General features: G+C 49.7%; 1 protein-coding gene and 1 long non-coding RNA gene across 2 annotated transcripts in view; one reads left to right on the top strand and one right to left on the bottom strand.

Annotated features, from left to right (window-relative positions):
• Positions 1 to 10,862, top strand: part of MYO1F (myosin IF) — a 36,919-nt gene extending 26,057 nt beyond the window's left edge. Inside the window, exons 20-28 of the mRNA XM_027969759.2 lie at positions 5,902 to 6,016; positions 6,116 to 6,285; positions 6,926 to 7,071; positions 7,389 to 7,535; positions 7,728 to 7,876; positions 8,786 to 8,869; positions 9,470 to 9,665; positions 9,746 to 9,915; positions 10,424 to 10,862. Of these exons, the coding sequence (XP_027825560.1) occupies positions 5,902 to 6,016; positions 6,116 to 6,285; positions 6,926 to 7,071; positions 7,389 to 7,535; positions 7,728 to 7,876; positions 8,786 to 8,869; positions 9,470 to 9,665; positions 9,746 to 9,915; positions 10,424 to 10,500 (1,254 nt within the window). The 3' untranslated portion in view covers positions 10,501 to 10,862. The remainder of the gene's footprint in view (positions 1 to 5,901; positions 6,017 to 6,115; positions 6,286 to 6,925; positions 7,072 to 7,388; positions 7,536 to 7,727; positions 7,877 to 8,785; positions 8,870 to 9,469; positions 9,666 to 9,745; positions 9,916 to 10,423) is intronic.
• On the bottom strand, positions 3,845 to 14,990 carry LOC121819605 (uncharacterized). Its single transcript, XR_006059865.2, has 3 exons — positions 14,760 to 14,990; positions 11,701 to 11,786; positions 3,845 to 7,921 (listed from the first exon to the last, which is right to left on the bottom strand). It is a non-coding gene; the product is annotated as an uncharacterized LOC121819605 (long non-coding RNA).
• Positions 14,991 to 15,027: the final 37 nt, after the last annotated feature.

The following is a 15,027-nucleotide window of genomic DNA, read 5'->3' as shown; positions in this document are numbered from 1 at the left end:
ATTGGGAAGATCCCCTGGAAGACGTCATAGCAACCCACTCCAGTATTCTTGCCTGGAGAATCCCCAGGGACAGAGGAGCCAGGCAGGCTATAGTCCATGGCATCGCAGAGTTGGACATGACTGAGTGACTAAGCACAGCACATTAAATACTGGAAATTTGCTTAGGGAGTAGATCTTCAATTGTCTTGCCACAAGAAAGACATGATAATTATGTGGTAATTATGTGACAGGACAGAAGCGTTAGCTAACCTATAGTGGTAATCATTTTGCAACATAATATGTATATCAGATCAACATATATGTGTACACTGTAAACTTATACAGTGCTGTATGTCAGTTATAGCTCAATAAAGCTGGGAGGGGGCAAGTTTTTTAAAAAGCAACAGTGACAAGAATAACAAAAAGAAAGCAAGGTGAAGAAGCCCCTAAGGGCCTGTCCGGCCACCTGCTTTGGTGCGAGGACTGGAAAGTACACAGAGGGATGCCCATCTCAGTGAACTGGGCTGGTTCACCAGACTTCCAAAGGAATCTTAGGTTCCAGAGAAGCTGGAGCACGGGGGCAAGGTGTGCTGGGGGTATGGGCCAGGCCCAGCTGGGTGCCCATCACGTGCATAATCATGTCACCTGCTCCATAGCCTCCCAAGGACTTTATGAATACAACCAGGGGATTGTCTGCATGATTCCCTTAATGTTACTGTAACTTACAAGTAACTGTTCTCTCAGCAAAGCAAGAACATAACACAGTGGGGTGGAGGCTCTAGAGATTCCATAGCTACAACAACAGTCTTTCATGGACGGTCCAGATTCTTCATCCCCCGGATATGTTGGCATCTTCCTCCTAGAGCTTTTCACTATGGATGTACTTTGCTCCAAAGAATAAAAACAGTGTAGAATCACATTCAAAATAGATGTTGTTAGTGATAGAAACTTGGGCTGCTCTGGTGGCCCAGATGGTAAGGAATCTGCCTACAAAGCAGTGAGACCTGGCTTTGATCCCTGGGTCGAAGGGAATGGCTACCCACTCCAGTAAACAGTACAAACCAAAACTGTCTGAGGCTAAAACTGCACTTGGAAGAATTTAAGTGTTAATACATAAGAAAGAGAAGAGAGAGGGAGGGCTAGAAAAAAAGAGGAAAATGAGAGGGCGAGAGAGAGAAAGAGAATCCATCTTGCTGGTTACGGGCAAATTGGAATATATGACTCTGAAAGGAAAAGATAAAAATTGACACACACACACACAGAAAGACCAAAGAATGCTCAGTTCAGTTCAGTTGCATCCAATTCTTTGTGACCCCATGAACTGCAGCACACCAGGCCTTCTTGCCATCACCAACTCCCAGAGTTTGTTTGCTCAGACTCATGTCCATAGAATCAGTGATGCCATCCAATATCTCATCCTCTGGCATCCCCTTCTCCTCCTGCCTTCAATCTTTCCCAGCATCAGGGTTGTTTCCAATGAGTCAGGTCTTCCCATCAGGTGGCCAAAGTATTGGAGTTTCAGCTTCAACATCAGTCTTTCCAATGAACACCCAGGACTGATTTCCTTTAGGATTGACTGGTTGGATCTCCTTGCTGTCCAAGAGACTCTCAAGAGTCTTCTCCAGCACCACAGTTCGAAAGTTCTTTAGTGCTCAGCCTTCTTTATGGTCCAACTCTCACATCCGTACATGACTCCTGGAAGAACCATAGCCTTGACTATATGGACTTTTGCAGCAAAGTAATAGCTCTGATTTTCAATATGCTGTCTAAGTTTGTCATAGCTTTTCTTCCAAGGAGCAAGTGTCTTTTAACTTCATGGCTGCAGTATAAAAAGAATGCTAGCACTGGCTAAGACAACAGAAGGTAAAATCAAATTTTGACCAAAATTGCGCTCTGCACCTTTTGAGGGGGGAAAGGTGAACTAGCTGGAAATAATGAAGCTCATAAAGGTAAAAGCTTGGTGGGAAAGTTTTTAAACTTTAGTTTATTTAATTTTTGGCCCCACGCTGCAGCATGTCGGATCCTAGTTCTCCAACCAGGGATCAAACCCACACCCCCTGCATTGGCAGGTAGACTCTTAACCACTGGACCACTGGGGAGGTCCCTGGTGGAAAGTCTCATAAGGAACAAAAACAGACTAAAAATTTGCACAGGAAAAAACCAAAACAAACAAACTAATCCTAATGAAAATAATTTTAGTAAAATGGAAACAGTTTAACTGTGGTTTCTCAAAAATTGATCAAAGAATTAAGTTAATTAATGGAGTTTGAGCTTTCCCAACTACAGATGCACTTATTTAGAGCTGGGTCTTGTTTCTTGTAATCATGAATTCAAAATGCCTCAAATGTTTTATACATCTATTGGCGACCCATTATCCCAAGCTTCCCAGGGATGCTGTAAGAGAGTACCACAAACTGGCTGGCTTAAACCTAGTAAAAATTTATTTTCTCACGTTTCTGGAGGCTTGTGCTTATGCTCAGTCATGTCCAACTCTTTGTGACCCCATGGACTGTAGCCCACCAGGCTCCTTTGTCCATGGGATTCTCCAGGCACAAATACCGGAGTGGGTTGCCATTTCCTCCTCCAGGGGATCTTCCCAACCTAGGGATCAAAGCCGAGTCTTCTGCATTGCAGGCAGATTCTTTACCTTTGAGCCACTTGGGAAGCCCATTTCTGAAGCTAGAAATTCAAAATCAAGGGCTATGAGCCCTGTGAAAGTGCCAGGGAAGAATCTTTCTTTGCTTCTCCCTAAATTCTGGTGGTTGTCAGCAATCCTCGCCATTCCTTGGTATACAGATATATCATACTTATATTGTTGGTGTATAGTCTCTGCCTCTGGCATCACATGGCCTTCTTCTCTGTGTATCTGGGTCCAAATTTCCCTCTTTTTTATTTTTTGACACACTGTGGAGCATGTGGGATCATAGTCCCTGGCCAGGGATCAAACCCACATCCCTTGCATTGGAAGCGTGGATTCTTAACCACTGGACCACCAGGGAAGTCCCTCCTTAGAAGAACACCAGTTAGATTGGATTTTAGATTCACCCTACTCCAGTCTGCTGTTGCTGCTGCATGTTAACTTGATTACCTCTGCAAAGACCTTCTTTCCACGTAAAATCACATTCACAAGTTCCCGCCAAGTGCACATAAGTTCGGGGAGAATGCTATTCAATGCACTACACCAGGTCAAGCTCAGATCTGGGGTGTATGTGTCATCCACCTTGAGCACACCCACCCCTGCCCTTAGCAGCATGAAAAGAGATGCCTTTAATACTGTGGAGAAAGAAAGATTTCCCAAGCTGAAACCAAACCCTCTCCCCTGGGCAGAAATAACAAGGTTGGAAGACACTTGTCCTGGTTGACTGGTCTGCCCCTAGTTCTGCATGGCTGGTCTCCCTTCACTCAGACTGCCATTCCCTCAGCAAACCACAGAATGCATGTATGTGCCCTCCAGACACCCTATACAGGCATTACTTGCACAAGATTTGCACACAAACTCCTGGATCCACAGAGTACTGGTCTGAGAAACAAAAGAATATGTAAATACCACTCCTTGGAAAAGACCCTGATGCTGGAAAAGATTGAGGGCAGGAGGAAGAGGGGACGACATGGGATGAGATGCTTAGATAGGCATGAATTTGAGCACTTTCTGGGAGACAGTGGAGGACAGAGGAGCCTGGTGTGCTGCAGTCCATGGGGTCACAAAGCGTCAGACAGGACTTAGCGACTGAACAACAAAATACCCCTCAATCGCCTGCAACCTGTCGGCCTGAGATGATGTTGTTTCTTCTCTCTGGTGAGAAAGAAGACCCACTTTTTATGATCAGTTATAAACACGGTTGACTTAATAATCACAGCCAAAAAGTTGAGAGTTATGTTTTATTTGGTGGGAATTTTTAGGACTTAAGCCTGGGGGACAGAATCTCAAGTGACCCTGAGAGAACTGCTCCAAGGAGTTAGGGGGAGGGGTCAGGTTACATAGAAGTGTGCAACAAAGGGCAGGTAGTCTGAACCTCAAAAGTTATTTGTGAATTAAAGAAAACCAGACACTGGTGAAGGAATTTAGCGCTTTTGTATGTATGGGAAGATGCCAGAGTCTGGGCTCACTGAAATCACTCCTCTCATACGCATCTCAGCTATCTGGGACCAATATCCAGTGCTTTCAATATCCAGAGTCCCTCAGTGCTCACTGCAGGGAATGGCTACAACATGATGGCTCTCAGGTCACACAGGTATTCTTCTTCCTGAGTGCCCTTAGGGCTCAGGTATTCACATTTGGATGGCCAGAATCACTGATAACTGAAATCCTTGTTTACTGACATGGCAGGAAATACTGCACACTCACAGATCTACAAGCCCTCCAAGATATGTATTTTTAAAGTGAGCTTGGAACCAAGTACTGGCAGAATTCTTTTAGTCCTGCCAGGAAAGTCTGGGGTTTCTAGGAGACATTAGCCATCATTGTCATCAAAATGGCAGGTTTTCAGCAGTGATGTGGTATTTGTGTATTTGAGAAAACCCTCTGGCTGAAGTGCTAATTATTTTTTTCTAAATAAAGCCCAACTTAATTTTCAATTATTTTCCCGTCGTCACTGGTTGACCATGCTGTCCTTTTTGTCACTAAATTTCCATTTGAACTAGAGTGTTTTCCAGCCATCTGTCATGGTCCAAGGTGGTTCTATTCTTTGATCAACACTCCTTTTTTTTTTTTTAACTACTGTTGCTATTGTTGTTCAATGTCTTACTCTTTGCAACCCCATGGACTACAGCATGCCAGGCTCCCCTGTCCTCCACTATCTCCCAGAGTTTGCTCAAATTCATGTGCATTGAGGCAGTGATGCTATCTAACCATCTCATCCTCTGCCGCCACCTTCTCCTTTTGCCTTCAGTCTTTCCCAGCATCAGGGTCTTTTCCAATGACACTTTGCAGCAGGTGGCCAGAGTATTGGAGGCTGAGCTTCAGCATCAGTACTTCCAGTGAATATTCAGGGTTCATTTCCTTTAGGATTGACTGGCTTGATCTCTTTGCTGTCCAAGGGATCCTCAAGAATCTTCTCCAGCACCATAATTTGAAAGCATCAATTCTCCAGCACTAAGCCTTCTTTATGGTCCAATTCTCACATCCATACATGACTATGGGAAAAACCATAGCTGTGACTATATAGGCCTTTGTCAGAAAAGTGATGTCTCTGCTTTTTAATATGCTGTCTAGATTTGTCATAGCTTTCCTTCAAGGAGCAAGCATCTTTTAATTTTATTACTGTAGATTTGTAATATTTTATCCCATAGGTTCCTTCCCTGATATAGTCACTGGTTATTATTCCAGGTGACTTGCTCTAATAATTTAATCTCTATATCCCCTCTGGGTGGAGACTCTTAAAATTCAAATTTTCTCTGCTTTTCTATCAAAGCTTCCTTTCAGGGGCTGCTATGGATGGGTGTGCAGGTTGTATACTGTACAACCACATGGTCACTAGTCACATCAACAGGCCTGTCAGTCCAATTTTCATATTTACAGTATTTTATTGGTTTTCCAAGGTGCACATTGGTTCACATTTCTAACATCTCTGAAACGGATATGGACCTCCCACGGATGGTAGGCCATAGCTTAATAAGGGTGAAAAGTCATGATGTTATAACATTTCTGGCAAGACCACATAGGTGGTACGTGGCAGAGCTGGGATTTAAACCCAGCAAGACAAATCTACAGTTGTAATTTAATGCAGAAGTTATGCTACATATTGGGAGGGATTCCTGGGTCTGGTCATTTGGAAGAAGACAAAATTTTTTGTCCATAATGTAAAAGCATGTGTGCAGGTGCCTGTCAGCAAAAGCACATGGGTGGGGTGGAAACTCAGAGGAAACTGGAAACTGTGCTCCTCTGGGAGATGCCAGGACCCACCAGCCCTCCTTCTTGTCCAGCTCTTCCTTCTAGAGGAGATGCGAGAGCGCAAGTTCGATGGCTTTGCCCGCACCATCCAGAAGGCCTGGCGGCGTCATGTGGCAGTCCGGAAGTATGAAGAGATGCGGGAGGAAGGTGAGAGGCTGCAGGTGGGAAGCTGGGGCTGAGGACCGATTGGCTTGAGGGAGCCAAACCATGACCTCTGTCCCCACCCTCGACCCTGTACCCCCACAGCTTCCAACATCCTGCTGAACAAGAAGGAGCGGAGACGCAACAGCATCAATAGGAACTTTGTTGGGGACTACCTGGGGCTGGAGGAGCGGCCGGAGCTGCGTCAGTTCCTAGGCAAGAGAGAGCGTGTGGACTTTGCTGACTCAGTCAACAAGTATGACCGACGCTTCAAGGTGAGGCACTAGCAGGCGGCCATGTCTGGGACCCTGCCCATGCCCCACCAGAGGTACTCCTGCACCTTGCCCAAACACATCTGCCCATGGATATAGGCTCAACTAATGTAGGTACGGCTGTCCATCAGATATATCCTTGTATATAGCCCAGACACACTTGTCCATCACATATATCCTCACCAAGTCAGACACATCTGTCCAGAACTGCAAGCTTACCTTGTTCAGAAGCTCTGACCACAGGACCACCTTCACTTATCCAAGACATACCTATCCATTAAGTATCCTCTCACGCAGTCTAGGCAGGCCTCTCAATTAAACACACCTTCACCTAGCACGGATATACCTATATACAGGTAAACTCTCATCAGGCCTGGACACCCATGCCCAGCAAACACACCTTCACCTATCCTGTACCTGTTCATTGCCCACACACTCCTTTCTAGCCAGCATAACCTTATTTAACCTCCTGTTTCTTATAAAAAGTAGCCACTCATATACTTTCATGTAGAGGGACCCTCCCCTGACCTGTCCTTCACCTGACCTGCCGGCACTACCCCTCTGCCTGGGCTAATGCCCTGAGGCCAGGCTGCCCATACCCAGGGCTCCTGGCACCAGCCTCTCTGGTCTTGCATCCTCATAGCCCATCAAGAGGGACTTGATCCTGACACCCAAGTGCGTATATGTGATCGGGCGGGAGAAGGTGAAGAAGGGGCCTGAGAAAGGCCAGGTGCGTGAAGTCCTGAAGAAGAAGCTGGAGATCCAGGCGCTCCGGGGAGTTTGTCTCAGGTGAGGCCCCCTACTAGCACCCTTCATCATCAGCTGCCCTCCTGTCATCCCATCTGTCACCCTGAACATGTTACCTTCTGTACCTGCAACTTTCTCTTGGTCCTATCTGTCACCTTCACTTGCCCTCGCATTCATGGTCATTTGCCAACAGCACCGGTCCCCTCCCCTGACTTCTCTATTACCACCTTTTCCAGTTCCTTGCCACCTCTCCCGTTTGCCCCCACCTGTGTCACCCCTCATTTGCCCCTCCCCTGTTGCATTGCAAATATCAGCCCTTCTGCCAGCCTCACCTGCTTTTCCTCCCGCCCCTCCCCCAGCACGCGGCAGGATGACTTCTTCATCCTCCAAGAAGACGCGGCCGACAGTTTCCTGGAAAGTATCTTCAAGACTGAGTTCGTCAGCCTCCTGTGCAAGCGCTTCGAGGAGGCGGTGCGGAGGCCCCTGGCTCTCACCTTCAGCGACACGTACGACCCCCACCTCCCGCACCACCCTCGGGCTTGGCTTGGCACAGCGCCCCCTCCCCTGCCTCACACACTGACCGAAATGCGCCCCTGCCTTGCCCCCTCCCATCTCAGCCCGGGTCCGCAAGGATGGGATGAGAAGGTGACCCCTGCTTGGCGGGTGGGGACAACCACAGCTTCCTCCTCTCCTCACAGACTACAGTTCCGGGTGAAGAAGGAGGGCTGGGGCGGAGGTGGCACCCGAAGCGTCACTTTCTCGCGTGGTTCCGGCGACGTGGCGGTGCTCAAGGCTAGCGGCAAGGCCCTCACAGTCAGCGTGGGTGACGGACTGCCCAAAAGTTCCAGTGAGTCTGCGCAGAACCAGGAGATTGGCGCACAGGAGGCTGGCGCTGTATCGGGTGGGATCAGAGACAGGGACCAATCAAGACCGTGGGGCGGGGCCAGTGAGGGAGGTCAAGAGTGGGTAATAGAAGAGGCCACGAAGAAGGCAGGGCTAGAGAGGTGACCAATAAGTGAGCGAAATATGGAGGGGCGTGGCCATAGGGTAGACCCGTGTGTCAGTTGCTGAATGGGAAGATCTTTGGAGAGGGCGGGCCCAAAAGCCAATGAGGGGTGGGTCCTGGAGAGGCGGGGCCAATTACTGGAGCTTCCCTGATAGCTCAGCTGGTAAAGAATTCTGCAATGAGGGAGACCTGGGTTCGATCCCTGGGTTGGGAAGATCCCCTGGAGACGGGAAAGGCTACCCACTCCAGTATTCTGGCCTGGAGAATTCCATTAACTGTATAGTCTGCTGCTGCTGCTGCTGCTGCTAAGTCGCTTCAGTCGTGTCCGACTCTGTGCGACCCCAGAGACGGCAGCCCACCAGCCTCCCCCTTCCCTGGGATTCTCCAGGCAAGAATACTGGAGTGGGTTGCCATTTCCCTCTCCAATGCATGAAAGTGAAAAGTGAAAGTGAAGTCGCTCAGTCGTGTCCGACTCCTAGCGACCCCATGGACTGCAGCCTACCAGGCTCCTCCGCCCATGGGATTTGCCAGGCAAGAGTACTGGAATGGGGTGCCATTGCCTTCTCGGGCCCGCAAAGAGTCGGACACGACTGAGCGACTTTCACTCACTCAATCAGTATTCCAGTAACTAAGGGGCTCTGTCCTGATGAGAGAGCCAGTGAGTTAGGGGGCGGGGCCCGGAGTAAACCGGACTTGGGGGTGGGGCCAAGAATCACACTCAATCCCTATCTTTTCCCCTTTCCCTTTCAGAGCCTACACGGAAGGGGATGGCACAGGGAAAATCTAGAAGGCCAGGCCAGACTGCTACCCGGGCAGCTCCCGGGCCCCTAAGAGGTGAAGAGACACCTGCTACTAAATGTCTTCCTTGCTTCTTGTGGGCTCCAAGGCCTAAGACAGACCTCCTGTCAACGAGATCTTACAAACAGTGGACCACTCTCTTCTTTTTTGTCCAGAACTCTCTATAGCTCCCAATCTCCCATAGAATAAAGGCTAAGCTTAGTTTGGTATTCAAAAACCCATCAGATTCTGACCCCCAGCTAACCACTGACCTCTTCTCTCCTCCCATCTTAAACTCCTGTCATGCAGACTGCATCTTACTTTGCCAATTTACCAAATTTTGTCTTCCCTCCAGGCGTTTGCTTGAGCTGTTTGCTCTGCCTGTCTCTCAAATTCCTATTCCATATGAACTCCTATTCACCCTCTAAGACCCACCCATAAGAGCCCTGCTACAGAAGTAGGTGGGGGAAAATCTTACCCCTGGCAGTCTCAATCTATGTATGCCTTTCTTACCGCAGGGTCTCTTCCTCCAGGCCAGTCCTTATCATACAGGGTTGACAGTAGCTACCTCTTCCCTCAGGGAACTTGGAGCTAAGTCCTCCTCTAATCCTGCTACCATCACCCTGACAAATGCTCCCATCCTTACTCTTGCTGCAGGCCTGGACCGCAATGGGGTGCCTCCCTCTGCCAGAAGGGGCCCCTTGCCCATGGAGATCACATCTGGAGGGGGATCCCAGAGGCCACCACGGGGCCCTCCGTCCTCAGCCTTGGGGGCCAGCAGACGCCCACGGGCACGGCCCCCCTCGGAGCACAACACAGAATTCCTCAATGTGCCTGACCAGGGCGTGGCTGGGTAGGTGGTGTGGGAGGGCAGCCCCAGGAATGGGATGGGGAGTGTCTGGGGCTGTGACAAGTGCCCTCATGTGCCCACAGCATGCAGAGGAAGCGCAGTGTGGGACAGCGACCTGTGCCTGGTGTAGGCCGACCTAAGCCCCAGCCACGGACGCATGGCCCCAGGTGCCGGGCACTGTACCAGTATGTCGGTCAAGACGTGGATGAGCTGAGCTTCAATGTGAACGAGGTCATCGAGATCCTTATGGAAGGTGTGTGTGCCAGGGCAGAAACAGAAGGACACCTCCAAGGTCTGGAGGTCACCTCCTAAGCAACCCTGGGAGCCTGGCCTCACTGCATCACACCCAATACCCCAGCCTCATTTTTCCCACCTGTTAAGCACTAGGGCCAATAACAGACCTACCTTGTGAGTTGGAAATGGGCCTTGTCTGGATGGCCCAGGCCACCTCCTACTTTGACCCTGGGTTGCACCTAGAGGAGCTTCAACAGCACCCTCTGCAGGTGGGTGGGGGAACATCTTAGGAGTTATTTCTGGGTCCCCCATGGGGATCATGGGGAGGGACCTATATAAGAAGGATGAGGGAATAGCACCAGTGGATGGTCTAGAAAATGAAAGTGTGAGCCAAGGACAAGGCAAATGCACATGCAGCTCCATCCCTTTCTGTCTTAGAGAAGACAGTCTCTGCCCACACAGAGCCAGCATGAAGGCTTTTTCTGGGGCAAGCTGGGCATGGGATCATATCTTCTCCTCTCCCACAGATTCGTCAGGCTGGTGGAAAGGCCGGCTGCATGGCCAGGAGGGCCTCTTTCCTGGAAACTATGTGGAGAAGATCTGAGTGGGGCGGGCACCTGGGACCCTGCCCTCCCACCTGCCCACCTGGATCCTGCAACATGGGTCTCGTTTCCCTCGGCTGCATTGGCCAGAAGGTCCAGTTCTGTGACCTCCAGCCCAGCCTAACCCAGGCCCTGGGGTCACCACTGGAGCTCCTGTCCCCCCGCCCTGGACCCTGGCCTCCCACAAGTCATACCTGTTCCCTCCTGTGTAAAACAGGGCTAACACGACCTACCTCACAGCTGCCTTGTGAGTAGGATATGAGCTGTGTCCCGGGGCAAAGAGCCAAGCACATTTGGGAGGACCTTGACAAGCTTGACTTCCCTCCTCTCATAAACGAGGCAATAAATGTTTGCCGAGTGAGAATATGAATTAATTTACTGAGCACCAACAAGGACTGCCTTTTCATAACCTTATGAGGTAGGATCAGCAAACAACCCCATTTTACAGATGGAAAAATGGAGGCCCAGGGAGGTTTAGTCACTCACCCAAGATACCAGAGCCAAGTCTTGAACTTGGATACACTCCCATCCCTCACAAAGCTTGAGCTTGTCTCACTTGCTGGCTTCCAGAAGCTACATGCCAGCTCTCCTGCAGAAAATGTTCTGGTGGGCCCTGTCAGCTTTTGAATCTACACATCTCCCCAATACCAAACCCAGCTGGGACCCTGAGGAAGGAGGCAGGTCCCACATGTCCCCCCATAATCCACTCAGAGTCATCCCTGGACCCTGCCCCCACCCCATGTCTCTTTCCTTAGCTCTCACTCACCTGGAGTATGGACTGGTTCTGACATTTGAGGGGTTTCTGCACTTATGGTGAAGGAGGGACAGCCTGGCTACCTGTCCACCCCTTCCAGCTGTCCTAAAACCAGTGCTGGAGTCTGAGCTTTTCAAACCTCCCCACACATGCAGGTGAATCCTTCCATCTGAGCCTAAGGATTTTGACTTTCTAAATGAATACCCGCTCTGTGCTCAGCCCCACAAAGGGCAGTCCATCTGGGAGAGATAGAACCAGATAAGTGAGGTCAGGACTGAGCCAGAGAAGGGACAGGGGCTAGAGCAGGGGACAGGGGTGCAGAGAGAGAGTGTAGGCGTTGCTGGAGAAGCCAAGAAGGATGAAAGGGTCAGCAGACCTTGATGGCAAATACTACACAGAGTGATCTACGCTGTGATGGAAGGAATCCAGATGGAAGACACCTACCCACCTGGAGGATGGGAGATAGGTATCGAAGAAAAACTGGCCAGAAGAGCCTTCTTCAGGATCCACACCTACCTGGAACACTGAGTGTGGCTGGAGGAAAAAAAAAAAAAAAATCCCAGTTGTGCAACTATGCCTCAACAGCCCTGTTATTAGTCAATCATTACACAAACATTTAACCTGTCTCTTGAGTTGGGGGCTTCCCTGGTGGCTCAGACAGTAAAGAATCTGTTTGCAATGCAGGAGATCCAGGTTTGATCCCTGGGTCAGGAAGATCCCCTGTAGAAGGGAATGGCAACCCATTCCAGTATTATTGCCTAGAAAATCCCATGGACAGAGGAGGCTGATGGGCTATATAGTCCACGGCGTCGCAAAGAGTCAGACACGACTGAGTGACTTTTGCTTTCACACTTCACAAGCTCTTGCATGTTCCTGGTTCCCTCCATCTATGATTTTTGCCCCTCCACTGCCCGGCTACCACTGTGCATGTCTCTCAGCAACACTCAGATTGGGGGACAGACTGCGGGAGGACTGTGTGAGCCACACCACCATCAGCTGGGCATTTCCTGGTGTTGAAAGGGAATGAAGGCTTCTGTCTCCTTTCTCTGCCTTAGAACTCACCATGCAGGCTGCCCCTCTTCCCAATAAGGCGTATATCCCTGAGGCCCCACTGCAATAGCCATCACTTTTGCAGGAAGTAGGGCTATTTACTGGGGATGAAGAGAGTAGTTTTGACATCTAGCAGACAGCATCTCATATCTGCTGCTGCTGCTGCTAAGTCGCTTCAGTCCTGTCCGACCCCATAGACGGCAGCCCACCAGGCTCCCCCGTCCCTGGGATTCTCCAGGCAAGAACACTGGAGTGGGTTGCCATTTCCTTCTCCAATCTCATATCTAGGTTATAGCATCTTCAGACTGCAAACTTCAGTCATCTTAGCCCCACCTATTCAGCAACATCCTGTTGACTCTGTTACAAAGTTTCTTAAATCGGCCCCTCCTCTCCCTTTCTTGGTTCTTTGTCCTTTCTGAGACCTCACTCCACCCTTCCCCAGATTGCACCAACCTCCCCTGCACACACCCACACGCCCACACACCTCCACCCTTCCTAAAAAGGATTTTTAATGAGTTTTTAACCATATTAATGATAATCAAGAAAAAAAAAATTTTTTTAATTCAGACAGCCCAAAAGTGTGAAAAATCTGTCTTCCCTCTCACTGCAAAATTCCTGTCCGTTCCCCCTCCACCCCAGTTTGTTGATGTCTCCTCCCAAAGATATTCTTGGCATATAAAAGCAGATAGGTACATATTAACGGAGTAGAAAATGGCAACCCCCTCTAGCATCCTTGCCTGCAAAATTCCATGGTCAGAGTCATCTGGCGGGCTACAGTCCATGGGGTCGCAAAGAGCTGGACATGACTGAGCCACTAAGCACTCATGTGCACATCTTATGTACATAGACGGAAATACATTGTATATAAAGCCAATACTTGTGTGCTGCTGCTGCTAAGTCGCTTCAGTCGTGTCCGGCTCTGTGCGACCCCATAGACAGCAGCCCACCGGGCTCCCCCATCCCTGGGATTCTCCAGGAAAGAATACTGGAGTGGGTTGCCATTTCCTTCTCCAGTGCATGAAAGTGAAAAGTGAAAGGGAAGTCGCTCAGTCGTGTCCGACTCTTACCGACCCCATGGACTGCAACCCACCAGGCTCCTCCGTCCATTGGATCTTCCAGGCAAGAGTACTGGGGTGGGGTGCCATTGTCTTCCCCGATACTTGCTAGAACTCTCAAATGCTTAAATAATGTATTCCAGAGATCTTAGGTCAAAGATCCACTTTACTGTCCCAACAATGATACATCCTCCAAAGGACACCCAGCAATCAGATGGTGTTCCTCCCCCTACTAAAAATTCATCAGCTAGAATAGAGACCACACACCTCTCTTTTACTAGGTCCCTGAATGACCTTTCTTGAACCATGTCTACGTTCTGATCTTCACTCCCTGCCTCCACCTGGCTCCAGCAGTAAGCTGATCACTTCATTGTTTCTTGTAAAAGATAAGCTTGTCCCTCCCCAACTCAGGCCACTTGAACCAGCTATTCATTCTTCCCACAGCGATGTGGCCTCCTGAACTTCCACTGAATAACTGCCTCCGGACAATCACGCAACAGCTCAGAAGTCATCTCACAGAGAAACTTCCCTGGCCTGTGACCATCACATCCTTCTGGGCTTTTTTCCCCCCTTTATTGTGCTCAGCCACTCAGTCACCACTGACTCTTTGCAACCCCATGGACTGTAGCATGTTAGGCTCCCCTGTCCATGGGATTCTCCCCAGCAAGAATACTGGAGTGGGTTGCCATTTCCTCCTCCAGGGGATCTTCCTGGCCCAGGGATCGAACCAGCTTCTCTTACATCTCCAGCATTGACAGGTGGGTTCTTTACCACTAGCGCCACCTGGGAAGCCCTTTTTCCTTTATGGCACTTAATATAACCATAAGATCATTTCCCGCATTTGTTGATTCATTGTCTGTTTCCCCATTTTAAAACGCGAGTGCCCCCTGAGAGCAGGACTGTTGGCCTGTCCTGTTCATCTCTGGATCCCCAGACCCTAGCACAAACTAGGCACTCAAGGAACGTAAGTTGGATAGGTGACTCATTTCACGCCAGGGCTCTCCACCTATCCTGAAAACACACACCACTCCATCTTCAGGCTACACACGTTCCGGGTGTCCTGAGGACGGAAAGTGAACTTGTTTCCCGCCCTTGGCTATCTCAACAGATCCATTCCAATTTCCGGACTAAGTGCATTGAAAATGTTGACGTCCGCGGCAATTTCCCTCCAAAGAAGCAGCCCTCTCAACATGACCTTCTCAAAACTGAGAACTGCTGTTTATCCCCCTTCGAGATATGGTGACGGGACGGGAGCAAACGAAGATGCTCATTTTGCACAGGAGAACACAAAGGCCCGGGAAATTTTTAATCCTAGATCTCTGTACACATATTCTGGGCATTGCTGCTGCTAAGTCGCTTCAGTAGTGTCCGACTCTGTGCGTCCCCATAGACAGCAGCCTACCAGGCTCTGCCGTCCCTGGGATTCTCCAGGCAAGAACACTCGAGTGGGTTGCCATTTCCTTCTCCAATGCATGAAGGTGAAAAGTCAAAGTGAAGTCGCTCAGTCGTGTCCGACTCTTCCGGACCCCGTGGACTGAAGCCCACCAGGCTCCTCCGTCCATGGGATTTTCCAGGCAAGAGTACTGGAGTTGGGTGCCATTGCCCTCTCCCTCTTGGCATAGCAGTTCCAGAGAATCCTGGATCTCAGGCCCCGCCTCCTCGCTGAGCAC

The sequence above is a fragment of the Ovis aries genome, chromosome 5 (genome assembly GCF_016772045.2).
Source record: "Ovis aries strain OAR_USU_Benz2616 breed Rambouillet chromosome 5, ARS-UI_Ramb_v3.0, whole genome shotgun sequence".
In the NCBI taxonomy this organism is placed as follows: domain Eukaryota; kingdom Metazoa; phylum Chordata; class Mammalia; order Artiodactyla; family Bovidae; genus Ovis; species Ovis aries.
This window is presented reverse-complemented; position numbering and strand designations above follow the sequence as displayed.